Here is a 27,269-nt window from a genome sequence, read left to right on the forward strand (position 1 = left end):
CGTGCCTGTGAAAATAAGAGTCAAATTTTTGAAAATGAGTCCTCATGAGTTTCTAATGACCATTTGGAAACATTGACTAAGGACAAAAACCACACTGTTTTCAGCTCAAAGGTTTGGTACTGACATATTCTGGAACAGATTATGAAAAGAAATATCTTAAATTGATGGGATTGGTACTTCCTTTTCCAATGATACCACATGTGATGACACCACTTCCAGAGAGCAGGGTTGAGAAGACCAGAGCTTGGGGGCGGGGGGGGGGGGGGGGGGGGGGGGGGCGGTAAACATGTGCAACATTATGAGATACTACCAGATGTATTGAATGTGGAGATTATATAATGGGACCTTCTCTGAAGGGTTGCAATACTGGAAGAAATCTCATAGACATAAATAATACCAGGGAGATAATGGAAGAAATCTTCAAGCCACCCATGTAGTTTACGTAAGGGAGATCAAATTCCTCACTCAGAAAACAATACCAGTTTGATCAAATCTGATTTGGCAAATAACCATTCCTCCATTTTGTTTTCCTCCTGACAGACCTTTGCTGACAGGAGAAAGAAAATTGGTGAGCATTTAGTTAAAGAGTCATAGAGATGTATAGAACAGAAACAGTCCAACTCGTCCATGCTGACCAGATATCCCAACACAATCTAGTCCCACCTGCCAACACCCAGCCCATATCCCCCCAGACCCTTCCTATTCATACACCCATCCAGATGCCTTTTAAATGTTGTTGTTATACCAGCCGCCACCACTTCCTCTGGTAGCCCATTTCACACACATACCACCCTCTGCGTGAATATGTTGCCCCCTCTGGCTCTCACCCTAGCCTGTGGCGTCTAGTTCTGGACTTCCCCACCCCAGGGAAAAGACCTTATCTATTTACCCTATCCATGCCCCTCATGGTTTTATAAACTTCTATAAGATCACCCCTCAGCCTCTGATGCTCCAGGGGTAAACAGCCCAAGCCTATTCAACCTCTCCCTCAAATCCTCCAACCCTAGCAACATCCTTATAAAACTTTTCTGAACCCTTTCAAGTTTCACAACATTTTTCCGATAGGAAGATCAGAATTGCATGCAATATTCCAAAACTGACCTAACCAATATCCTGTACAGCTGCAACATGACCTCCAAAGTCTGACCAATAAAGGAAAACATAACAAACACCTTCTTCCTTATCCTATCTACCTGTGACTCTACTTTCAAAGAGCTATGAACCTGCACTGCCAGGTTTCTTTGTTCACCAACACTCCCGAGGACCTTAGCATTAAGTGTATAAGTCCTGCTAAGATTTGCTGTGCCAAAATGCAGCACCTCGTATTTATCTAAATTAAACTCCATCTGCTACTCCTCAGCCCATTGGCTCAGCTGATCAAGATCCCATTGTAATTCAAGGTAACCTTCGCTGTCCACTACACCTCCAATTTCAGTGTCATCTGCAAACTTACTAACTATACCTCATAAGCTCACATCCAAATCATTTATATAAATGATGAAAAGTTGTGGACCCAGCACAGATCCTTGTGGCACTCCACTGGTCACAGGCCTCCAGTCGGAAAAACAACCCTCCACCACTACCCTGTTCCACCTTTGAGACAATTCTGTATCCAAATGGCTAGTTCTTCCTGAATTCCATGATATCTAATCTTGCTAACCAGTCTGCCATGTGGAACCTTGACAAACACCTTACTGAAGTCCATGTAAATCATGTTTAGATTAGATTAGATTAGACTTACAGTATGGAAACAGGCCCTTCGGCCCAACAAGTCCACACCGACCCGCCGAAGCGAAACCCACCCATACCCCTACATATACCCCTTACCTAACACTACGGGCAATTTAGCATGGCCAATTCACCTGACCCGCACATTTTTGGAGTGTGGGAGGAAACCGGAGCACCCGGAGGAAACCCACGCAGACACGGGGAGAACGTGCAAACTCCACACAGTCAGTCGCCTGAGTCGGGAATTGAACCCGGGTCTCAGGCGCTGTGAGGCAGCAGTGCTAACCACTGTGCCACCGTGCCGCCCGTTTACTGCTCTAACCTCATCAATCCTCTTTGTTACTTATTCAAAAAAATCAATCAAGTTTGTGAGACATGATTTCATACAGACAAAGCCATGTGGACTATCCTTAATCAACACTAGCCTTTCCAAATACATGTATATGCTGTACCTCAGGATTCCCTCCAATAATGTTAGGCTCACTGGTCTTTAGTTCCCTGGCTTGTCCTTACCAACTTTCTTAAATAGTAGCACCATGTTAGCCAACCTCTAGTCTTCCGGCAGCTCATCTATGACTAACGGTGATACAAATATCTCAGCAAGAGGCCCAGCAATCACTTCCCTAGCTTCCCACAGAGTTCTAGGTACACCTGATCAGGTCCTGGGGATTTATCCACCTTTATGAGTTTCAAGACATCCAGCACTTCCTCCTCTGTAATATGGACAGTTTTCAAGATGTCACCATCTATTTTCCTAAATTTTATACCACCCATGTCCTTTTCCACTGTAACATCATGAAATCAAAGCCTAGAACAATAATGAGGGTGAGTTGCAGAAATATGTGAAAGATTTGGTTGTGATAATCCATCACTCGTCTGCCCTATGAGAACATTTAGCTGAGCTATGGAAAGGGACAGATAAATCCCAGAAAGTGTTTAATCAGTTGGATTAGTTTAGATTCCCTAAAGTATGGAAACAGGCATTTGGCCCAACAAGTCCATACTAACCCTCTGAGGAGTCAGCCACCCCAGATCCATTCCCCTACCCTATATGTACCCCTGACTAATGCAACTAACACTATGGCACTAACACTAATACTATGGGCAGTTTAGTATGGCCAATTCACTTAACCTGCACATCTTTGGACTGCATAAGACAATCTCAGCATCCCAGGGATTAGTTTGGTAAACCTCCATTGCATTTCCTCCATGATGAGGAGGCCAAAACTGCACACAATACTCCACATGTGCTCTGACATTCTATACAATTGTCACAATAACTCTACCCCAAACATAAAGTCTCCTTGTGTTGAAGGCCAACATAGTGTTTGCTTTCCTAATTGTTTGCTGCAGATGCAGTAATTCATGAACAATGATACCCTGGGGTTGCTTTGGACAACAATACTCCCACCTCTCAACATTTCAGAAATTTTCTGTCATACATTTTCTCAACCAAAGTAGATTATTTTGCACTCATTTACATTATATTCCATCTATCATATTCCTGTCCATTCATTTAGCCCATCCAAATCTCTTTGCATCTTCTTTGTTTAAAATTATTTTGAAATATTACATTTAGTCTCCATATCCAAATCATTTATATATACTGTGATCAGCTATGGCCCCAACAGTGATACTTATGGTATCCTACTAGTAACATCCTGTCATTCCAAGAATGACATATTTATTCCTGTTCTCTGTTTTTGTCTATGAACCAATTCTTAATCTACACCAATACATTACATCCAATCCTATGTTCTCTAATTTTATTTATTAACCTTTGTGAGACTTTATCAAAAACCTTCTGGAAATCCAATCATATCAGATTTGAAATGTTAACTCTACTTCTTTCCACAGGTGCTGCCAGAACTGGTGAGTTTCTCCAGCATTCACTTCATTTACTTCAGATTTATAGCATCAGCAATATTTTGCTTTAGTTAGAGCATTATTAAACATGATTTGCAGTCTCCTAACAAAAAGCTGTATTGAATTATGCTACAAAATATTTGTGTAATTATAGAATTTTGAATGACTACTGTTCAGTTTAGATCCTGAGACACATATTTTAGAAATTTGAAAGATTATACACTGGACAGGCTATACCTCTCATAATAAAACAAAAATAAAATTAACTGGGTTAAAAGGCAAAAATTAGTACAGATAAGGATTAATTTTTGTTGGATTAATTAGCAATGCAGTGTTGAATGGGGTGGCACAGTGGCTAGCACTGCTATTTCACAGCACCAGGGATCCAGGTTCAATTCCAGCCTCAGGTGACTATCAGTGTGAAGTTGGCACATTTTCTCTGTGGGTTTCTAGAGTGCTCTGGTTTCCTCCCACAATCCAAAGATGTGCAGGTTAGGTGATGTGGCCATGCTAAATTGTCCATAGCGTTCAGGGATGTATAGGTTGGATGCATGAGTCAAGGTAAATGTAGGGGAATGGGTTTAGGTGGGATACTCTTTGGATGGTTGATGTGGACTTGGGCTGAAGGGCCTGTTACTACACAGTAGGAATTCTAATTCAACCCAATTGCATACAATTAATCAATTTCATAATGATTCATTACACATATACAAAGATAATAAATGCAAACCTTTTATCCCTCTGAAGCCTCTTGGGCCAATGTGACCTACTGGTCCCATAGTTCCTTTCATGCCAGGCAAGCCGGGCTTTCCTGCCAGAAAAAAAAACATAAATGTCAGTTTGTTCAATCAAGAAACAAATAATGTCAGCTTTAAAAGTACATCTCTGCGTCCATTTCTCGCACTATGAAGATTCCTATAGTCTAAACCCTCTCATTTCACTTTAATTATATAAAACTCCAATGGACAAAACCTATACATTTACTCTCATTGTTTGCAATCCAAACAAGTTAAATATTTCCCATACAGAATCACAGAAGTATTACGGCACAGAAGATCATTCAGCTTGCGTCTGCAAAAGTGCTTCATGATTTATGCCATTTTCCTGCTTTTTCCTCTACCCTTGCACATTATTTCTAAGCTAAGAATCATCTAGGGTGCTTGTGAATGCCTCAATTGAATTGCATCCACCCACTTCCAGACAATGCATTCCAGACCTGAATCACTCACTGTGTGAAAAAGAGTTTTCTCAGATTATATATGATTCATTTCTAGATTACTTTAAGTCTGGACCTATGCATTCTTCATCCTATTAAGAGCAGGAACAATTTATCCATATCCACACTATCAGCACTGTATCATGATTTGGAAAACTTCTATCAGACTACCTCTTGGTTTTCTTCTTTACTAGAATAGTCTGAACCTCTCCAATCTATTTTCACAACTGAAGTTTCTTGTTTTAGAACCAATCTTAGAAACCGCTTCTGCACCTCTCCAATGTGCTCATATTCTTCCCATAGTGTGACACCCAGAAATGTATGTAATACTCCAGTTGTGATGTAATAAATGTCTTATACAAGCTCAGCATAACCTTGTTCTTACACTCTGTGCCCCTATTAATAAAGCTGATGGTACTGTACACCTTATAAACTGCTCTCTTCACCTTCAATAACTTGGACAGATACACCCAGGCCCCAGTATTCTTGTACCCTTTTAGATTTGTTCACTGTTTTGCATTTTCTGTCTGTGTTTTTCCTACCAAAGTGCATCACCTCATACTTCTATTCTATTCCCATTGCAGTGAATTCCAATTGATCACAATGTTTTGAACTATATATAACTCAAATGATAAAAATCAATCTTTAGGGGTTCTAATCTTATGTCACTGAATCCCTTAAATTTTCATAATACAGAATTCCTGGGAAAGCACAATACTGTTTTTTTTTAAATTATCTCATGGGATGTCAGCACTGCTGATTGAGCCAATGTTGGTTAATTATCTCTAGTTGGAATTAGGTGTTGGCAGTGAACTGCTGCTTTGAACTGTCACAATTAATCTGCTTTTGGCACACCTACAGAATGTTTACAAAAGTAGTTCCCGAATTTAGATCCAGTGACAATGAAGGAATAGCATTGCAGCTTAAAATCATAATGCTGTGTGGTTTGCAGGGATTTCAGGGAGGAAGAGTGTAGTGTTTAAAAAGCATAGCCAGTCAGTCAGCATCTGAGGAGCAGGAGAGTTAACATTTCGAGCATCAGCCCTTCATTCTTGGTACTTGGATGCTGCCTGACTGGCTTTTCCAGTACTACACTCTTCAACTCTGATCTCCAGCATCTGCAGTCCTCAGTTTCTCCCAGGGACTTGAGAGACAGGAAGTGAGTTATTTGCTGCAGAATTCCCAGCCTCTGATCTCTACTTGCAGCTACTGTATTTAAATGGCTGATGTAGTTCAATTTCTAGCCGATAGTAAACCCTGGATGTTGATGCTGGAGTAGTTCAGCAATGGGAATGCCTTTGAGCAAGAGAAGATGGTTAGATTTATCTGCTGGAGATTATCATTGACTGGCATATGTGAGGTGCAAATGCTACTTGATACTTAACAGACCTAGCCTTTATATTGTCTAGGTCTTGATGCAGAAGCAAATGAACTGTTTCAGTATTTCAGTGGAATAAATGGCACTGAACATTCCACAATTATCAGTGAACATTCCTACTTCTGATGTTATGATGAACGAAAGATCATCAATGAAGAAACTAAAGATGGCTCGGTCTATGATGTGCTGATGAACTCCTGCATCAGTGGCCTGGGAGTGGGGTGATTAGTTGCCAACAATCATCACTGTTTTGCTTTACGTTGTGAATAGATTTCCCCTTAATGGCACACTCAATCAACTGGTTCCTTGATGTCAAGACTTTTACTTTACCTCAGGTAAATCCAAGTGTTGTAGCTGTACTGGAATAGCTTGGCCAGAAGTACTTGTAGTTTGGGAATACAAGTGTCCAGTACTACTGCTGGGATTTTTAAAAAATATTTATTCTTTTATAAGATGTGGTGTCAGTGGCAATGCTAGTATTTATTGTCCATCTAGTAAATGCCTTGAAATGACTTGCTTGCTTAGCCATTTCAGTGGGCAGTTAAGAAACAACTACATTACTGAATGAATGGAGTCACATGTAGGCTCTACTGGTCAAAGATTGAAGATTTCCTTCCCTAAAGAATATTAATAAACCAGATGTATATATGATAGGTTCATGGCCACCATTACTGACAGTAGAATTTTTCAACAGAATTTAAATTCCTTCAATTACATTTGGTAGGCTTTAAATTCATGCCACAGAATATTATCCTTGGCTTTTGGTTTACTAGTTCATCAACACCTTAACTATGCAACTATCTAGCTACCCATGTTGTCAGAGCTCACATCCTGTCTTATATCTAGCACCTTCAACCACTCTTTCATATCATTGTCATGTTATGATGGTGTAAATATGAACAATCAAATTTTAATTTGCATCAGCTGATTTGCTAATCCAAGCAATAATTGAGATAAACTTAACAGCATGCTCTATATGAAGAGCAAGACAAAAAAACGTAAGGAATATACACAAAATAAATTGAGTTTTGGGCTTCAAGTGATTTCAATCAATCTCACTTTGGTTACCTCACAGGGATTTGTTCAATCGGGAGAGATTCTAATCTATATGATGCTTGACAGTTTATTTTTGCTGTTCTCTGCAGTAGTTTGATACAACCTCAGTGTATTGATCATTGATCCAAAAGCTTCATTGTCATTTTAACTGGTACCAGCTTTTTATGTCCAGGTTACCTTTTCAAAAACAAAACCTGATTTCAATTCTTAAACTATCTTGATTGGATTTAGTCACACATTCTCTAGATTATTAATTGAAGCCTCTAGGTTACTAGTCTGGCAATGTAATCATACATATTACAATATGCAATATATTACTATACATTTCACATTTCGCAGAAGAAAAGGAAAACAGATAAAATTTTGCAAATTAGGGTTGGGTCGACATCTATACATAATCCTGCATGTGCAGTTGAGGATGATGCATCAGGTTTTGGTCTCATAACAGCCACAAAATTATTTTCTGGAGAATAGAATTTAGCTCTTCTTTTGCTTGGCCCCTTGATATCAAACAAGTTTGGGATATACTTATGAGTATATCTTTTGTTATACTGTCCAAAGTCTGCCTGATTGACCCAGTGGGATTGATATTTTCTGAGGGTAGACATAAAGTGGGTCTTGCAGCATCGAAAGCATATGGCAGTTGATTACAGAGTTGCTTGCCTTTTCCAATTTGCTCTTTGCCATTTGATTGGAGGCCATAAAACTTTTTGAAAGTATTTTTATCAACTCCAACTGAAATTAAAGCCTTCCTTAGATCCTGACTTCCAATTTTTCATTAAGGTGAGTCACAGACACACACCAATCAACCCCACTGCCCCGTGGTTGAACATTTCAACTCCCCCTCCCACTCTGCGAAGGACATGCAGGTCCTGGGTCTCCTCCATCGACATTCCCTTACTACCCGACACCTGGGGAAAGAACACCCCATCTTCCGCCTCAGGACCCTTCAACCACATGGCATCATCAGTTTCCTCATTGCCCCTCCCCACCTTACCCCAGTTCCAACCTTCCAGCTCAGCATCATCCTCATGACCTGCCCCATTTGTCAATCTTCCTTCCCACCTATCCGCTCTACCCTCCTCTCTGAGCTATCACCTTCACCCCCATCTCCATCCACCTACTGCACTTTCAACTACTTTCCCCCAGCCCCAACTCACTCCCATTTATCTCTCCACCCCTGAGACTCCCAGCTTCATTCCTGATGAAAGGCTTTTGCCTGAAATGTCGGTTTTCCTTGTCCTCAGATGTTGCCTGACTGCTATGCTTTTCCAGCACCACTTTAATCTTGACTCTGATCTCCAGCATCTGCAGTATTCACTTTTGCCTATGTCTTGTGGCAGACAGAATGGGGTGTTGGCAATTGCCAGGGGTGGTTGAGTCAGGCAGCATCCACTGAGCAAGAGAATTGATGTTTCAGATATAAGCTCTTCTCCCAGGAGCGGTTGAATGGCAAGTGGTGCAGTTGGTAAGGTGGCAGATTGATCAGGCATGATTTAAAAAGGTGGTAGGGAGGGCGTTAGGTGATAGGATCAGGTGAGATTGGGCTCAGATGGTGTTGGTGGAGTGTAAATCTAAGATTGGGATGTCCAGTTGTTAGGTCAAGGGGTGTTGAGTACGGAGGAGTTGTCAGTACTGAGTTAGGAGGAGATTAGTTTTAGATAAAGCAGATTTTAATATTTCAAAGGTTGCCTGGGTAATTATTTAGGTAACTGTATTGGAAAACTCCAATGTTTCCAGTTATAATTCAGACTTGAGATGTTTTCAGATGGTTCCAGTCACCAGGTAATTGGTCTTTGGAAGTTTAAACTTGCCAGGCAATTGCATGTGTAATCATGTGTGTTAGGACCTCCACATGGTTCAGCATCTCCAATCCACACTGCTAAAATGACTATCTCCCTTTTGGAAGATGTGGGACTCCAGGTTTTCTTTACTTGATACAAAGCAGTTCAGTTTTGCACATAGTAGTTCAGTTATATAAGGCTGGTTACCGTTATAAGCTTATAGTTAATAATGAGGCTCTTCCAAAACACCTTTGCCTGCTATTCAACAACTTGCAGCTCCAAGAAGAATTTTACAAGTGTACCTGGTGGTCCTGAGTTTCCTCTATCCCCTTTAGGACCTAGGTCCCCTTTTGGCCCTTTGCAGTGCATGCAGACACAGTATGATGGGACCATATCTGTGCTGAAAGGATACTCTTGGTCTGGAAGGGGGCACAAGTTGTATTCAACAGATGAATCAGGAAGTTCACGGTTCAGTGGTTGCACGGTTTCATTTTGAGGGGTACCTTCTGCAATCACGAGCAGAGCCAGCACCGCAATTACATTCAGCATTCTTACTTCCACTCCAAAAGCTGTGGAAAGAGGAACATTAAAATTAAGAAAAACTTATTTATCCCATAAATTATGAAGCATCAATCCATTTCATGTTACAAAATACACTGTACAGATTTCTTCCCAGGAAAGATTATCACTTGCAAGGTGACATGCTACTTCCTTTTGTGAGGGAAGATAATTAAAATGGCTTCTTCCTCTGTTGTCCATTTAATATTTTTGGTAGACCAACATCTACCATGCATGATGAATTCCATTCATGTATGTTGTAATAGTTGTTCAACAGAATGACATTGTGATTTCATGTGCAAATTTGCCAGTAAGTTTATGAACAGGTATGGTTATATTTTCCGAAGCAAACCTTAGCAAAGTTTGGGACTTTCACCAGGAGAAGTAAATCGGCACTCACTTTTTTACAATACTTTATCAAAACACATTTAGCATTTTATACAATAGCTACTTCTGAAATGTGATAACAGTTTTTATATAGACGAATACTGCACAATGCTGGTCACAGAGATTGCCAATGAGATAATTGACCATTTGGTTGGATTTAGATGGTACAACATAAGGGACCTCCATCTGAAAGAACATGCCTCTGACAATGTAGCACTCTACAGTACTGAAATGAATAGACAGAGTAGAATGTAAACTTCTGTCTCAGAAGTACGAACACTAATGACAGAGGCAAGAGCTGCAGAACAAAGATAACAAAGAACTGACTAATCTTCTATCCTGTCCAATCCATAGTGGTTCAAATGTAATTTTATCAACTGAGGGAAAGGAAACATATGCATTTGACTAATTCTATTGTAACATTTCTTCATTGTCCATTCACTAATACCAGTAGAAATACACAACAGAATGCAATTCCAATGCTGCTAAAAATAAAAAGCGGAACACGTGTTCTACTGAGTTTAAATTTAAGAATCGCTCTTGGTTATTCTTGTGAATTCTTTAGCTTGGGTTTGTTATCTGAAGAATAGAAAATCTGCTCAATCACTAACTACATTCCTTATTTCTTCTGAAATTCTCTCTGATATTCCCCCCTCTCTTCCAAGTACACCAATCATCTAAGTGTTTAATAATTGATGTTAAGGTATAGATAGTGAATGTCATCAGGTTATTCATTGTAGAGCTGCATAATTGGTGACATTTTAGTCCAACTGTGATATATTAGACAAGCAATCAAATTTTTGTCCAGTTGGTGGGCAAATTTCAGTTCATTAGATGACAACTTGGTCTATTTGGTCAAATCCTTGTTCAGCAGGATTTACAGATGGTGAAATCTCAGTCCAGTGAGGGCCATACTGGTTCAGCAAGTCAAATTCTGGTGAGCTAATACATCTCATTTGATTGTACTAAGCAAATAATCTTTATTCTTTAATGTACAGATGTTTAATTTAAAACTTAACAGAAATACAACTATGCAATGGATGCTAAAGTTTTAACTACTTTTTTCAAGTCCTGATGGTGTCATGCTTTCTTAAATTTCCTATTGTATGACTTGCTCTTTGGAAAGACAAAAATTTATCAATTTTACTGACTCAGTAAACTGTAGAGGTTATTATTATTGGCAAAAGTTCTGCATTTTAATTAATTTCATAATTTTGCTGAGAATAATTACAGAAAACAATATTACACATAAATCTGTTCCTTGTTGATGGTTCAAAATAAAAATCATTGATTTATGATAATCTTGGGTAGAGACCTGAGACCTGAAATAGCATATAAATCATGCTGTAGGATTTATGTAAAGCAATCTATTTAAGTGCAGATATCAAATTAAATTACTTATATTCCATGTCAATCATAATCATGTTTAGATATTAATTTTCTCTCTTATTGTCATGTCCAACAAACAGCATTAGCATGAAGAATGCAGTATAACTCTTAAACTCAACATTCCTTATTCTGTAGATGTTTTTCTTAATCTGAAGCATCCTCACCTGTTGAGGTGTAGATTCCCGAACTTGAAGTTTCTGCTGGATCTAAGATAACAGTTCCTACAGTGCTTGGTTTTATAGACCCTTTCTCTCGGGTGAACACTACAAATTAGTTATTGTTTCCAATTTACATTATTCAGCATGACCTAGATTTGACAATAAGATAGAATGAGGGTATTTTGTGGATTTTTTTGAGGAAGTAGGATAATACTTTATAATCATATTCATTGGGTTCATATTTCCATTATTACTCCATATTCCTTTGCCTGAAGCTGCAGAAGATAATGTGACAAATAAAATATTTGATATGGTTATTTGTTCTGTTTGGTAAATACACAGGGGGTTAGATTACCCACTATTAAGCTTTGCACAAACCACTTTCTGGTCATAGCCTGACAAAATACAATTTGCCCACAGGGGATCCTGTCACCCACTTTCAGCAGTTCAAGTATTGATGGAATCACATACAGATATAGAATTGGAAATTGCCTCATGTAAGAATTTGATTGTTTTAAGTAAGCATGTCCTCCATGACATTATTCCTTGCTGCGATTTAACATAAACACAGTCCTGAATCAATGAACAGGAACCTCACACATGACAGCAATTTGTCACATAACACTATCTAAGGTGGGGGAGATGTGGAAGCATGTCATATGTGGCAGGAGAACACTCTTGGAGACTACTTTACACAAACTCCAGTGCTTAGGTCTGACTACATTTGCAGTATAGTCACGGGCATGTAGCATGCATTGCACATTACAAAGAGAAAGAAGAACAAAGCCTCATGAACAAGGGCAGTAGATCAATATACCTTGTTGCAAATCCAGCTACACTTGCTGAATGTGTACTGTACATGGATCTAATGCAAATTAATAGATTGATCTTGCTTAAAAACAGAAAAATCTGAAAATACTCAGCAGCTTTGGCCCAGTACCTTTGAAGAATCAAACAGAATATTTCAAGTCATTAACCCTTGAATAAAAATGGAAATAATTTCTTCATAATTCACCATTATTATTTCACTTGTCCAATTTCTTCCCAACTCAATCTGTAAGTCTTTTGAAGCCCTCTGCCACTTTTACAGTTTTCAGTTTCTGGGTTTTAATCATCTTCTGATGTTTAATCCCTCCTGACTTCCATCCCCCAACAGGACAGTTTGGAAGCTTCTTTCTTCTTCTTTGAATGGAGGTGCTCTGGATGTACCCTTCTCTGCCTAGTTAAAATTGTTCTCACATGAAATTAATTCCTTTCATTGTATTCACTTCCTCAAAATAAAAGGTCTTGCTCTGAAAACCCATATGGGTCGGAGTTATGTCTGGCTTTTTTGTGGGATTTAGTAGTTCCAGTTCTACTTAGGTCCTTCTGCTCATATTTTTGCAGTAGATTTTAAACCCTCTTGGTGTTATTTCCTTCTCTCACCCTGAATTGGAAAATGTAATCAACTTTGCTTCCAATCTTCACCTTTACCTCACCTTCCAATGTTCTAAACCTGACTGAACCACTCCCCCACCCATTCTCAATTTCTGGCAATCACCAATGTTCGCTGTAAATTTAGTAATTCTCACATCTATTGTGGCACTCTTAATAATGAACACATGCTGAAGCTGAGCAATTTGATGTACTTTGGCATGCTTCTCTCGGCATGTTACACTGCCAGAGAATAGAGTTCAGTAAGATGGAGACAGGGAGCTTTAAACCAATAGGTAACATGCTATGATGTGGAAATGACATCATGAATATTTCCCTGAAAGGTATATCACATATCTGCTATGAGACATAACATAATTCATACATCAGATAGAATCCCTACAGTGTTGAAACAGGCCCTTTGGCCCAGCAAGTCAACACCGACTCTCCAAAGAGTATCCTACCCAGACCCATTCCCCTATATTTACCCCTGACTAATGCAACTAACCTACATATCCCTGAACACTATGGGAAATTTAGCATGGCCAATTCACCTAACCTGCACATCTTTGAATTGTGGGAGGAAACCGGAACACCCAGAGGAAACCCACGCAGACATGGGGAGAATATGTAAACTCCATGCAGACAGTTGCCAAAGCTGGAATTGAACCCAGCTTCCTAGCTCTGTGAGGCAGTAGTGCTAACCGTTGAGCCATTGTGCCACAGTTTTGGCCTCCTTACTTGAGAAATTATATACTGGCACTAGAGGGGTGCAGAGGAGGTTCACCAGGTTGATTCCGGATTTGAGGGGGTTGGCTATGAAGAGAGACTCAGTAGATTGGGATTATATTCATTGGAATTCAGAAGAACGTGGGGGGATCCGAAAGAAAATTTAATTATGAAGGGAATAGATAAGATAGAAGTAGAGAGGATGTTTCTCCTGGCAGGTGAAACTAGGACTGAAGGGCATAGCCTCAAGACTAGAGGGAGCAGATTTCGGACTGAATTGAGAAGGAAATTCCTCACCCAGAGTGTTGTGAATCCATGGAATTCCTTGCTCAGTGAAGTAGTTGACACTACTTCAGTAAACGTTTTTATAGCTAAGATAGATAATCTTAGGGATATGGTGAGAGCATGGGTAAGTGGAGCTGAGTCAACGAAAAAATCAGCCATGATCCTTATGAATGAGGAACAGGCTCGATGGACCAGATAGCCCACTTCTGCTCCTATTTCCTTGTTCTTTTTTTCGGGGTCAGTTAGTAGTAATTTAGTTGCTTCCATTTCTTTATACCCCTAAAAGGCTTAAGAAAGCAGTTGCTCTGTTATGATCTTTATGGAAAACAAAGGAAACAGACACATAATGTGCCAGTTGCTCATTGTAAACTGTGGTAAATGAACAGACCAATCAGCAACTGGATACAACTCAGGAGCAGGAATTCTCTCGGAGTTTCTCCTAATCTACTACGTTAGACCAGCTGTGTCTCTTTCAGCTACTGGAGGCTAGGTGTTGGCGCTGACTGGGTTGGAAAAACTGTCATTCTGAACTTTTTATTTCTTTATCATTCTAATTTATTTTTCTGGTCTGTAATTTTTTTCTTTACTTTTCTAGCTTTTTTCCCCTAAGAATTTGATTTTAAGAAGCTACACCTTTGTACCTAAGATGGCACGGTAATGTGGCGACTTGTAATCTTTTTACTGTACTGACTTGAGCACATGTGGCAATAAAGCTAGTTCAATTCAGTTCAGATGTAGTATTTAATTGCCGGTGTGGTGACAGATAAATTCAGCACAGACTGGCAATCTTACCTGGGTCCTTTTTGGTCAGTACAATTCAGTCACTTGCTCGACAAAGTTACTGTACTTCCAGGAAGCTGTGAGATATTCTATCGAAAACAAATTCCTAAATTTCTAATACTCTGCTTTATTTTAAATCAGACAGCAGCAAAAGAGCCAACATTTGGATGTTGCCAAGTTGCATGTCATGTGAGGTGGCTGGCAGCCCGACTGTAATCCATTTAATTTAATCATTTTCCAACCCTCCTTCCAAGTAATTATATTTACATTGAAATGGTGGTCCAGTTCACAGCACTCAGACAACAGCCTCTCCGATTGTGATTAAATGGCTTTCTTCCAGCCTTATCAAGACACAGATATTACATTCATTGCTGGTAGTACGTGGAGCCAACACTGATCCTGGAAACAGATAATGCTCATGTTCAGGTGGTCTTTCATAGCCAGAGTGAGATTGAAAAGACATTAAAACCCAAGCAGATAACCCAATTCGAGGTATTATCTTATATGTCAAGGGAACAGGCTCAGAAAAGGGTTTAAGCCATAAGCCATGACCATAGCCACAAGAACATGGAGTGAAGCATGACACAGGTTGGTGGTGGGAAGACGTGCAGGAGTTTGTTTAATGGATCAACCACATGGAGATCAGCTGTAGTACACGAGGTTTAACTCAGCAAGTGGAGTTCTAGTCATATACTTTTGCTTAAGGCCGTAAGAAATAGGAACTAGAGTAGGCCAACTGGACCCCCCAAGCCCACTCCGCCATTCAACAGGATCACGGCTGATCTGACATTCCTCACATCTACCTCCTTGCATTTTCTCTGTAACCCTTGATTTTCCAAATGATCAAGAATCTATCTCAGCCTTAAATATACACAAGGATCCTGCCCCACCCCAGCCCTCTGTGGCAAGGAATTCCAAAGACACTCAACCCGCTAAATGAAAAAGTTCCTTCTCATGTCAGTTTCAAGTTGGTGCCCTCTGGTCCTAGACTCTCCCATGAGAAGAATGCTCTCTTAGTATATACCCTGTCAAGTCCCTTAAGAATTCTATATGTTTCAATGAGATGATCTCTCAATTTTCTAAACTCCAATGAGTAGAGTCCTAACCTTATTAATAAGACAATCCCACCATAACATGAATCAACTTCTCTGAACTACCTCTGATGAAATTATATTTCCTTAAATAAGTGTACCAAAATTGCTCAAAGTACTCCAGATGTGATCTAACCAGCAGTAAGACTTCCCTTTTCTATATTTCAAGCCCCTTGAAATAGGTGCCAACATTCCATTAGTCTTCCCAATTACCTGCTGTTCCTGAGTGCGAGCTGTGTTTCCTGCAAAAGTACCCCCAAGTCCCTTTGCGTTGCAGCCTTCTGTGCTTTCTCACCATTTAAATAATATACTGATCATTTGTTCGACTTTCAAAAATTAACAAATTCATATTTTCCCACATTATAATCTATTATAAACCAACTTTATGCCCATTTACTTAACCTATCAATACCTTTCCGTAAACTGTTCTGAGGAAGCGTGACTGAACCCAAAAAGTTAACTCTGATTTCTCTCCACAGGTGCTGCCAGACATGCAGAGCTTTTCTAGCAACTTCTGTTTTTGATTCTGATTTATATAATCTGTAGCTGTTTTAGTTTTTCTCTATAAACGTTTGAATCCTTCCCGCAACCTGCCTTTCCAAGTATTTTTGTGTTGTCTGTAAATTTGGCTACAGTACAATCACTTCCTTCCTCTAGAACATTAGTACTTCTTGTAAACAATTGGAATCCCAGTATGATTGCTGCGGAACCTAACTGGTCACAGGTTGCCAATCTGAAAAAGAACCCCTTATCCCCACATGCTATTTTCTGCCGGTGAGTTAATTCCCTCTACAAATCGGTACACTACCTCCGATACTGTGGGCTTCTATCTTATGCCTTAACCATTTGTGAGGTACCTTGTTGAATGCCTTCTAAGTCAAAACACAACACATCTTCTGGTTTCCCACTATCTACTCTAGTTGAGACCTTTTTGAAAAAGTTTAGTAAATTAGTCAGGCACAATTTCCCTTCCATGAAGCCATACTGACTCTGCTCAATTAGACTGTGATTTTCCAAAGATTTTGCTATTACTTCCTTAACAATTGATTTCAATATTTTTCCAACAATACATGTTGGGTTAATTGGCCCATAGTTACTCACTTTTTGCCTCCCTCCCTTTTTGGATAGAAGTATCACATTGGCAGTTTTCTAATCCTCTAAAACTCAATAGAATTTGCAAAATTATAACAAATGCACCCACTATCTCTATAGCTATCTCCTATATGATCCTCGGTTGCATGCTGTCAGAGCCAGAGCTCTTATCTACATTTAGACCCATTGATTTGTCTAATATTTCTTTAGTGACAGTGATGGTACTCAATTTCTCCCCATGTTCTTTAGTTTAGTGGGATATTCGAAGTACTTTTCACCATAAAGACTGATGCAAAATATCTGCTTAGTTCTAAGATCACATTCCCTCAGTATGGACAGCTTTCACTGAAGCAAAGGTTGTGGCTACGGAAGTGTGAAATAAAAACTGAGTCCTGGAAATACTCAGCAGGTCAGTCATCATCTGTGGAGATGAGGATCATCTCTTAATGCAAATGAGTCATATTTGATTCAAATTGATAACACTGCTTCTTTCTCCACATCTGTTGCCAGATATGTTGAATCGAACACAAGATTTTTCTTGTAAGTCTTTCTTGTATCTAGCACGCAGTCAATTCATGATGCCCATGGAGTGAATCAAATATAACCATGCAAATGAATCGCAACAAAGTCAAGTGTGATATCTTAGAATACATAATTGCAATATGTATGATTGTTCTCATGTTAATTAGAAACTATTTATATCAAGTAATTTTAATTAACAGTGTATTCAGACTTCAACTAAAATGATAGCCATTTGTCAGGTTATTTAGCTGATATTGCACTTTTGAAGAAATTGAAGAGTAGCAAACGTGGTGTAGAACCGAAAGACTGGTCTGGAGTACTAACTGGAGATTAATAGTATGTAAGACTTTCTTAGCAAATTTACTTAAGTCAATAATGATAAGCAGATGTCCTTTGATAGCATTTTTCATGAGTTTTTGATGATTGAAAGATGATTGGAAGTAGTTGTGCTAGATTTTCCCTTATATAAATAGCAATCTTTCTCATTCTGCATAGATTCCTCTGAAACTTGACTCCAATTGAATTGGGAGTCAACTAATGTGGCTGGACAGATTCACATTCAGGACTCAACTGTCTTCACTGTTTCCAATGAATTAGGCACTTCTTAATGTCATGTCGAATGAACCGAATTGACTGGGTAGTCACTGAGTTTCATCATAATTGATTTTCATGGATCTTTCTCTTTTTATGGGTTGCGTGTCTGTCTTTCATCATATTATTTTCAATTAAATGCAGTAAGTTATAGATCTTTGTTTTGATTCATGATCAATATGTCATGATCAATCAATTTCAAGCTGCTTGATTTGATTTAGTTTGACTTAGTTATCACAATGGTAGTACCATCCTACATGAATGAAAGGTTCATTCATGGTTGCTGAGGCTGCAGGTTGGACTGGGGATGTTCAATAATTAGATTTTTCTTCAGATTAAAATAGGCATTGAAAACTACCAGGACTGACAATCTACCACTACACTGGCATCTCCACTGCTGCTGCCACATTCTAGGATGGCTTAATCTGTACAGATAAGCTCATGCCAGACCCAAGGCATTTCTTCAAACTATACTTATTAATTTAATTATTACAATTTACTTACAGCAGTCATTTGTGCCCCAAGGTGCTCCAATCCAATCTCTTATAATACTCCTGAGGTATAGGTACATCAGGGCATTGTTCAGAGGCTCACCTGAAGATTCCCTATCTCTATATAAGGAGTGTCAAAAATGTATCTTTTGGATGAGACATTGAAGCAGATACATTGGATGGAAAGAAAGAGAAAGCACTTTTAATGATCAGAGGTTATTCCAAAGACCTTTATAATCAATGAAGTACTTTTGAAATGATATAATGTGGAAAACAATTTACACACAAGCTCCCATGAACAACCTCATATGACTATAAATCTGTTTTGTTTAATAATGCTAAATGAGGCATAAATATCAGCCAGGACAACAAGAATGACTTTCTTGGTGTTCTTCAAAGTAGAACAATGGGATATTTTATGTCCACCCAAGAAAGCAGTTAAAGCTTTGGTTTTTCTGCCATATTTGAAAGATGATACCAAGGTTATCTTTGTGAGGCAAAGTCCTCAGAGGGAGTGAGAATATAAAAAATAGTCACGGATAATCCAATCTGCACATGTGAGGCTGCAAACGTGAAATCACATCAAATGAAACTGTCTTCAGCTTCTGAACTGAGGAGACATGCACTGAGGACATCTGTATAACTAGCCCTGAGAATACAACAACATACCCAATGAACTGGCTATAAAAGCCACGAGGAGGTTGAACAGTTCATCAACTTTACCAACACCTTCCATCCCGACGTCAAATTCACCTGGAACCAAACTAAAGGAGTTGCCATGGGCACCCGCATGGGCCCCAGCTATGCCTGTCTCCTTGTAGGATATGTGGAACAGTCCATCTTCCGCAACTACACTGGCACCACTCCCCACCTTTTCCTCCGCTGCATCGATGACTGTATCGGCGCTGCCTCGTGCTCCCATGAGGAGGTTGAACAGTTCAACTTTACCAACACCTTCCATCCCGACCTCAAATTCACCTGGACTATCTCAGACTCCTCCCTCCCTTTCCTAGACCTATCCATTTCTATCTCGGGCGACCGAATCAACACAGACATCTACTATAAACCGACTGACTCCCACAGCTACCTGGACTACACCTCCTCCCACCCTGCCCCCTGTAAAAACACCATCCCATATTCCCAATTCCTTCGTCTCTGCCGCATCTGCTTCCAGGAGGACCAGTTCCAATACCGTACGGCCCAGATGGCCTCCTTCTTCAAAGACCGCAGATTCCCCCCAGATGTGATCGACGATGCCCTCCACCGCATCTCCTCCACTTCCTGCTCCTCCGCCCTTGAGCCCCGCCCCTCCAACCGCCACCAAGACAGAACCCCACTGGTTCTCACCTACCACCCCACCAACCTCCGTATACAGCATATCATCCGCCGTCATTTCCGCCACCTCCAAACGGACCCCACCACCAGGGATATATTTCCCTCCCCTCCCCTATCAGCGTTCCGCAAAGACCACTCCCTTTGTGACTCCCTCGTCAGGTCCACACCCCCCACCAACCCAACCTCCACTCCCGGCGCCTTCTCCTGCAACCGCAGGAAATGCAAAATTTGCGCCCACACCTCCTCCCTTACTTCTCTTCAAGGCCCCAAGGGATCCTTCCATATCCGCCACAAATTCACCTGCACCTCCACACACATCATCTATTGCATCCGCTGCACCCGATGTGGCCTCCTCTATATTGGGGAGACAGGCCGCCTACTTGCGGAACGCTTCAGGGAACACCTCTGGGACGCCCGGACCAACCAACCCAACCACCCCTTGGCTCAACACTTTAACTCTCCCTCCCACTCCACCGAGGACATGCAGGTCCTTGGACTCCTCCATTGCCAGAACATAACAACACGACGGTTGGAGGAAGAGCGCCTCATCTTCCACCTGGGAACCCTCCAACCACAAGGGATGAACTCAGATTTCTCCAGTTTCCTCATTTCTCCTCCCCCCACCTTGTCTCAGTCAATTCCCTTGAACTCAGCACCACCCTCCTAACCTGCAATCTTCTTCCTGACCTCTCCGCCCCCACCCCACTCCAGCCTATCACCCTCATCTTGACCTCCTTCCACCTATCACATCGCCATCGCCCCTCCCCCAAGTCCCTCCTCCCTACCTTTTATCTTAGCCTGCCTGGCACAGTCTCCTCATTCCTGATGAAGGGCTCTGGCCCGAAACGTCGAATTTCCTGTTCCTTGGATGCTCCTGATCTGCTGTGCTTTAACCAGCAACACATTTTCAGCTCTGATCTCCAGCATCTGCAGACCTCACTTTTTACTTATAAAAGCATAACACAGGTATTTGGGTTTAAAGGAATTTACATAGATTGGTGAAACACGTGAACTGATACTCCTCGAGCAGTGCCGGAACCAGTGTCATTTAGTATTTACATAAACATTTTAGACAGGGAAAAAGGAGCAGTTTAAAATTTGCAGTCACAAACTGAGAATGCAATTATTTGAGGATGAGTGAATTAAATAACTGAATATAATAAACTTGCACAGTAGATATTTAAAAAGAAAACTAAGTCCATTAGAGCCAAGTCTATGGTGTCGTTGAACAATTTTAGCTTTTAATTTGAAGTTAGACTGAATGAGGTTAATTGTCAAATGTCGCATTGCAATGCTGCATTTTTGCACATAGTTTGTTTGTCTATCTAATGGTAGTGTTGCCCTTAAATGCAGCCAATAGACAAAGAGTTCTTCCACCAAGACGTAAATTATTTAAACACAATCTGTACTTCTTAAAGGAAATGGCTGAGAAATATTATAAGTGACTGAGAAAAATTATCTGACCTGTAAGAAGAGTGACCAAATGCATCTGGTGAGGGAGTAACTCAGGTACTGTACTAAGATTTTGTTCTATGGTAGTGGGAGAACATATGTCTTTTGCAGCAAGAGGTCAGAAGCCCCATCTGACAGGCATTGCAAAGATTTTGATAATACACAGCCATTACAATCATTGACAGCAGAATAACCTTGAAAACTGTGCTTCAGGATGTTTAGCAATCTTATTACAGTGACAAAAGGTGAAGTTGCTACTCTCTTACCATTTCATAGGGCTGCTCTTTCATTACACAGCAACAACTGGTGGGGTTTAACTTGAGAATCTACGTGTCTAAGGCAAAAGGACTGTTTGCGAAGGAGCGTTCTTCATAGTAATCTTAGTTGGTGCAGGAATTGAGACCATGCTTTTGGCATTGCAAACCAGCTGCCCAGCCACCTGAGCTGAAGTGATAATGGTAGCAGTTCAATATGAAGGGGACTCCAAGATGATATGTTGTCTCCCTGATGCCAGGATGAAGGATGTCACAAAGTAATTGCAGGAAATTCTGAAGTGGAAGGATGGACAATGTTACAACTGCGATGGGAGAAACATGCTGATAATCAAGCCTCGATGTTTATCAGTTGCACCTTTAGTGTAAATTTGCTAATTCAATTATTAAAGTGGCAAATTCCCTTTTTTTATTGCTACTATCAAAAATTACAAGGAATGTCCACCAGGCTTCTTCATTTAACTTAATAATAATCCACTTATTATGAACAAAGCTTATTTTAGAAGCAAGTGCCAAGTGCTGATTAACATCTAAGCTATGGTCCAGAATTAAAGCTTTATTCTTGGATGCAGACTCACATAATAAAAACAAGACAAGCCTCTGCAGACATGATTCTAAAACAAAAGATGAAAAGTAACAACTTTGGGTCATAGGTCTGGAAGCAAAGAATAAAATGTGATAATTTATGTCTGCTGAGATTTCCTGTCAACAAAGTTGACTTGCTGACATATGAAGATTGATAATAAATGCCCAGTCTGATTCCAATCACCTTGAATTCAGTTGTTAAGAATTGGTCATACTCCATTATTTATGTCTTCCACATATTTGTATTTTTAAACTCTACTGCTTCCTGGGAACTTCTTCTAAGAAACAAGATTTCAAGTCAAAAATTGCAGCTGATGCAGTGTTTTCTTTACTAACTGACTTCTGGGTCTGAAGAAGAGAATATTAAGTCCAGAGAAGATTGTAAAATCACAGCACTTAATGTCAGTTCATTCATTTCAGCTTCTCAAAAGCTCTTTGTACCCTTTTGACTATAACCTATTATGAGAACAGCTGTCATGCTGAAATTTGGCACAAACTATTGATAGAAAGTATGTACTCCCAAATAAATCTCTGGTTTCCCATTTAGGTTCAGAAATAGAGAATTCTATCAAAGCCCATACTTATCCTGTCCTGGTTAGTTACCCTAAACCTAGGTAGTATACCCATTAGGTTTAGGAACTGATACCAATGGATAACTCCGCTGCTTTTATGAGATCTTATTAAGCAATTTTCTCATCATCCCATTCAGAGGTGTTATTACACACCTCTGGAGCAGGTGGAACTTGGCTCAGAAGTAGGGACACTACCATTGCACCACTAGAGCCCCTCAAGCAATTTTCTACCACATATTGAAACTTTGTTTTCACCTGAGCATGCTTTCCCATACATAAATGATAAGGATGCCATTTTATTAGAATAGATTTCTCTTCATCCATGTTTTGACTAAAGTTCCAATTCATGGTTTATCTCTATATATTTCCTTAAATTCCATAAGTGTCCTTAACAGATTCTCATATGTCTTTTCTCTTAGTATGAGAGTATGGTGTCTAACTGTTCCAATATTTCAGTGTTAGATAATTAGATAATAGGAGGTTCAACTTGTATATTGTCTCCCTCTCCTCCTACCCCATTTTCTGTCTATCACCCTGGACTATTTGTATCACCTGACATACAGGTCCTAATCTTCCTGTCTACAATGGGACTGTTTCAATATGTTAGCATGATACAAGCTATCTTCCCTACTACAATCTAGAATTTCTATAACTTAATTCATTTTACTGACCTTCATGGACTTGTGAATTTTGCTTTCAAAGGCCTGCCCTGCCAAGGTGACAATAATAACACTTTATCTCCCATTTGAAATGTTCTGGTTTCCACATGCTTGTCTAACCAGCTTTTCCTATTTACTCTTTTATACTTCCCTGTGAAGTTTGAAAATGCTACTGTGAAACACCCAGAAATATTCTAAAACAGGAGATTTACTCTTCTGTCTTAAAAACCTTTCCTTTATCAACTTAAGACGACCTCTGATCTCATGATATTTTTCACGGGATGAGGGCATTGCTAGCCAAGCCAGCATTTATTGCCCATCCTCAATTGCTCAGAGGGCAGTTACGAGTCAACCACTTTGCTGTGGATCTGGAGTCCCACATAGACCAGACCAGAGAAGGATGGCAGATTTCCTTCCATAAAGGACAATCTTGAACAATGATCATAGATTACTTCAAGTGGGTTATACCCGGTAGACTCATTTGATGAATCCCTCGTAGCAAACAACAGAAAGTCTAGACTTATGTCCCAATCATATTCATTCATATTTAATCAATGCCCTGAGAGTCTGACTGCATCTCTCTAAATCTCCCTCTGTTTGTGGATGATATGCTGTAGACACCCAAGTTTTATACCCAATTACAGATTATGTTCTGAAAAAGTTTAGACATGAAGTTAGAGCTTTGGCCTAACAGTACTTCTATTAACATTACAGAAGGAGTAAAAAATTGAGTTCATTTTTCTGCTACTACTTTAGCTGTGATTGTTCTCAAAGGAATGGCTGAAAATGTGTTGCTGGTTAAAGCGCAGCAGGTCAGGCAGCACCCAAGGAACAGGACATTTGACGTTTTGGGCACAAATGTCGAATTTCCTGTTCCTTGGATGCTGCCTGACCTGCTGCGCTTTAACCAGCAACACATTTTCAGCTCTGATCTCCAGCATCTGCAGATCTCACTTTTTACTCAAAGGAATGGCCTCTGGGAATCTCATTGCCATTTCCATAATATCCTGCTCCCATTTTCAGCAATGGCCCAACAAAGCAGCCTATTGAATGGTTCCTGTGTTAAAGGTTTGGATGGTGAAGAATTTGTCAAATGTGTACAAGAAAAATTTCTTTATCGAAATGTGGATGCTCCTCCAAGGAGAAGGAGCAAAATTAGATCTTCTTTTGGGCAATAAGGCAGGGCAGGTGACTGAAGTAAACGTTTTAGAGATGTACAGCAGAAATAGTACCTTCAATCCAACTCATCTATGCCACCAAGATATCTATGCAACCATCTATGCCAACTAGCAATCATAATTCTAGCAGTATCAAAATGGTTATGGAAAATGATAAGCTTTCCATAGGCATATTTTAATGGCATGAGATAAGAACTTTTAGAAGTTGATTGGAGTAGACTGCAGATAAAAGGACGTCTATCAAGAGGGAGGCATTCAACAGTGTGATAACGAGAATTCAGAGGCATATGTTCCTACTAGAGTGATGGGTAAGACTAGTAAGATTAAAGAACAATGGATGAATAAAGATATTGAGGTCCTACTCATAAATAAAAGAGAATTTATTTTAGGTACAAACAACTTAGTTTAATTAAACCCCTTAATCAATACAGAGTGTAGGGCCATTTTAAAGAAAGAAATCAGCAAGGCAAAGAGGGGATATGAGAAAGCATAGGCAGATAAGGTTAAGGATAATCCAAAGAGATTCTATAAATACAATAAGAGCAACAGAGTAAATAGGCAGAAGATAGGGACTCGTAAAGATCAAGGAAATCATCTTTGTGTTGAACCCCAGGAGACGGAAGCAATACTAAATGAATATTTTGCATCAGGTTTTACTATGGAGAAAGAAATGGAGTCCAGAGAATGCAGAGAAATAAACTTTGATGTTTTAGAAACAGTTCATAGAACAGGAAGTTCAAGAGTTCTTAGAAAACATTAAATGTAAAAATCTCTGGGACTTGGTCTAATGTATCCCAGTTTGTTTGTGGGAAGTAAGGGAGGAAATTGCGAGACATCTTGCATAAATATTTGCAACATCTATAACTACGGGTGAGGTGCCTGATGACTGAAGCGTATTCTACCTTTGTTTAAAAAGGAGAAACTGGGGAACTATAGACCTGTGAGTCTGACATCAGTTATGAGTAAATTGTTGGAGGTGATTATAAAACATAGGATTTTTGGATATTTAAAGAGGCACAAATTGATTAGGGATAGTCAACACATGGTTTTGTGTGAGGAAGATCTTGTCTCACAAATCTGATTAAGGTTTTTGAGGAAGTTAGCAAAAAGAAAATTGACGGCAGAACAGTAGACGTTGTTTATCTGGATTTTAGTAAAGCCTTTGACAAGGTTCCGCATGATAAATCAATTAGTAATTTAGGGTGAGCTTGCCAATTGGATACATAATTAGCTTAATGGTAGGAGACAGAGTGGTGGTGGAGGGTTGTTTTTCAGGCTGGAAACCTGTCACCAGTAGTCTTCCCCAGGGATTGGTTTGGGATCCTCTTTTGCTGGTTATTTATATAAATGATTTGGATGACAATATAGAAGTCATAGGTAGCAAGTTCGCCAACGGCATCAAAATTGATGGCACAGCAGAGAGTGAAGAAGGTTTTTTAAGATTACAAAGGGATCTTGATCAGATAGGTCAATGGACTGAAAAACAGCAGATGGAGTTCTAACTGGAAAATTGTGAAGTATTGCATTTGGGTACAACAAATAAGAATAGGGCTTATACAATTAATGGAAGTGTGAAGATTAGAATGGTGCCGGAAAAGCACAGCAAGTGCTTTTGCCTGAAACGTCGATTTTCCTGCTCCTCAGATGCTGGATCTACTGTGCTTTTCCAGACCATTCTAATCTTGACACTAATCTTCAGCATCTGCAGTACCCACTTCCGCCTAATTAATGGTAGAGCCTTGGGTAGTGTTGTAGAACAGAGGGATCTCGAGGTGGAGGTACATAATTCTTTGAAGTTTGTGTCAGATATAGACAGTGTACTTAAAAAGGCATTTGGCATGCTTATCTTAATTACTCAGTCCTTTGAATGTAGGAGTTGGGAAGTCATGTTGAGGTAGTACAGGATATTGGTGAGGCCTCTACTGGACTAATGTATCCAGTTATAGGAAGGATACTATCAAGCTGGAGTGGGTTCAGAAGAGATTTACCAGGATGTTTTCAGGTTTTTAATATTTTTAAAAATAATTTATTTGTGGAATGTGGGCACTGATGGCTGGCCAGCATTTATTACCTGTTCCTAGTTGATCTTAAGAAGGTGGTAGTGAGCTAGCTTCTTGAAATGCTGCAATCCACCTGCTGTGGGTTGACCCATTAGGGAGGGAATTCCAGGACTTTGACCCAGCAACAGTGAAGGAATGGTGATATATTTCCAAGTCATGATGGTGAGTGGCTTGGAGGGTAACTTGAAGGTGCTGCGGCCTTTGTCCTTCTAGATGGAAGAGATTGTGGAAGGTGCTGTCTGAGGATCTTTGGTGAATTTCTGCAGTGCATCTTGTAGATAGTACTCATGCTGTTACTGAGCGTCGGTGGTGGAGGGGATGGATGCTTGTGGATGTAGTTCCAATCAAGCAGGCTGCTTTGTCGTAGATGATATCAAGTTTCTTGAGTGTTGTTGGGGCTGCACTCATCTAGGCAAGTGGGCAGTATTCCATCACATTCCTGACGTGTGCCTTGTAGGTGGTGGACAGGATTTGAGGAGTGAGGAGGTGAATTACTTGTCACAGTATTCCGAGCTTCTGACCTGCTCTTGTAGCCACTATTTGGAAGTATGGAAGATATGCAAGTTTTGAATGATTAAAAAAAGCCTGGCTAGGCTGGGACATTTTTCCACTGGAACGTAGGAGATTGAGAGGTGACCTGAT

At 39.9% G+C, this 27,269-nt stretch overlaps 1 protein-coding gene across 1 annotated transcript in view; it reads right to left on the bottom strand.

Annotated features, from left to right (window-relative positions):
* The window catches only part of LOC132821363 (inner ear-specific collagen-like), a 35,936-nt gene that overhangs the window by 7,375 nt on the left and 1,292 nt on the right, over positions 1-27,269 (bottom strand). The window contains exons 2-3 of the mRNA XM_060833946.1: positions 9,331-9,597; positions 4,325-4,405 (exon numbers count right to left, since the gene is read on the bottom strand). Coding sequence (XP_060689929.1) covers positions 4,325-4,405; positions 9,331-9,597 — 348 coding nt within the window. The remainder of the gene's footprint in view (positions 1-4,324; positions 4,406-9,330; positions 9,598-27,269) is intronic.

Source organism: Hemiscyllium ocellatum, chromosome 13 (genome assembly GCF_020745735.1).
Source record: "Hemiscyllium ocellatum isolate sHemOce1 chromosome 13, sHemOce1.pat.X.cur, whole genome shotgun sequence".
NCBI classification, from domain to species: Eukaryota; Metazoa; Chordata; class Chondrichthyes; order Orectolobiformes; family Hemiscylliidae; genus Hemiscyllium; species Hemiscyllium ocellatum.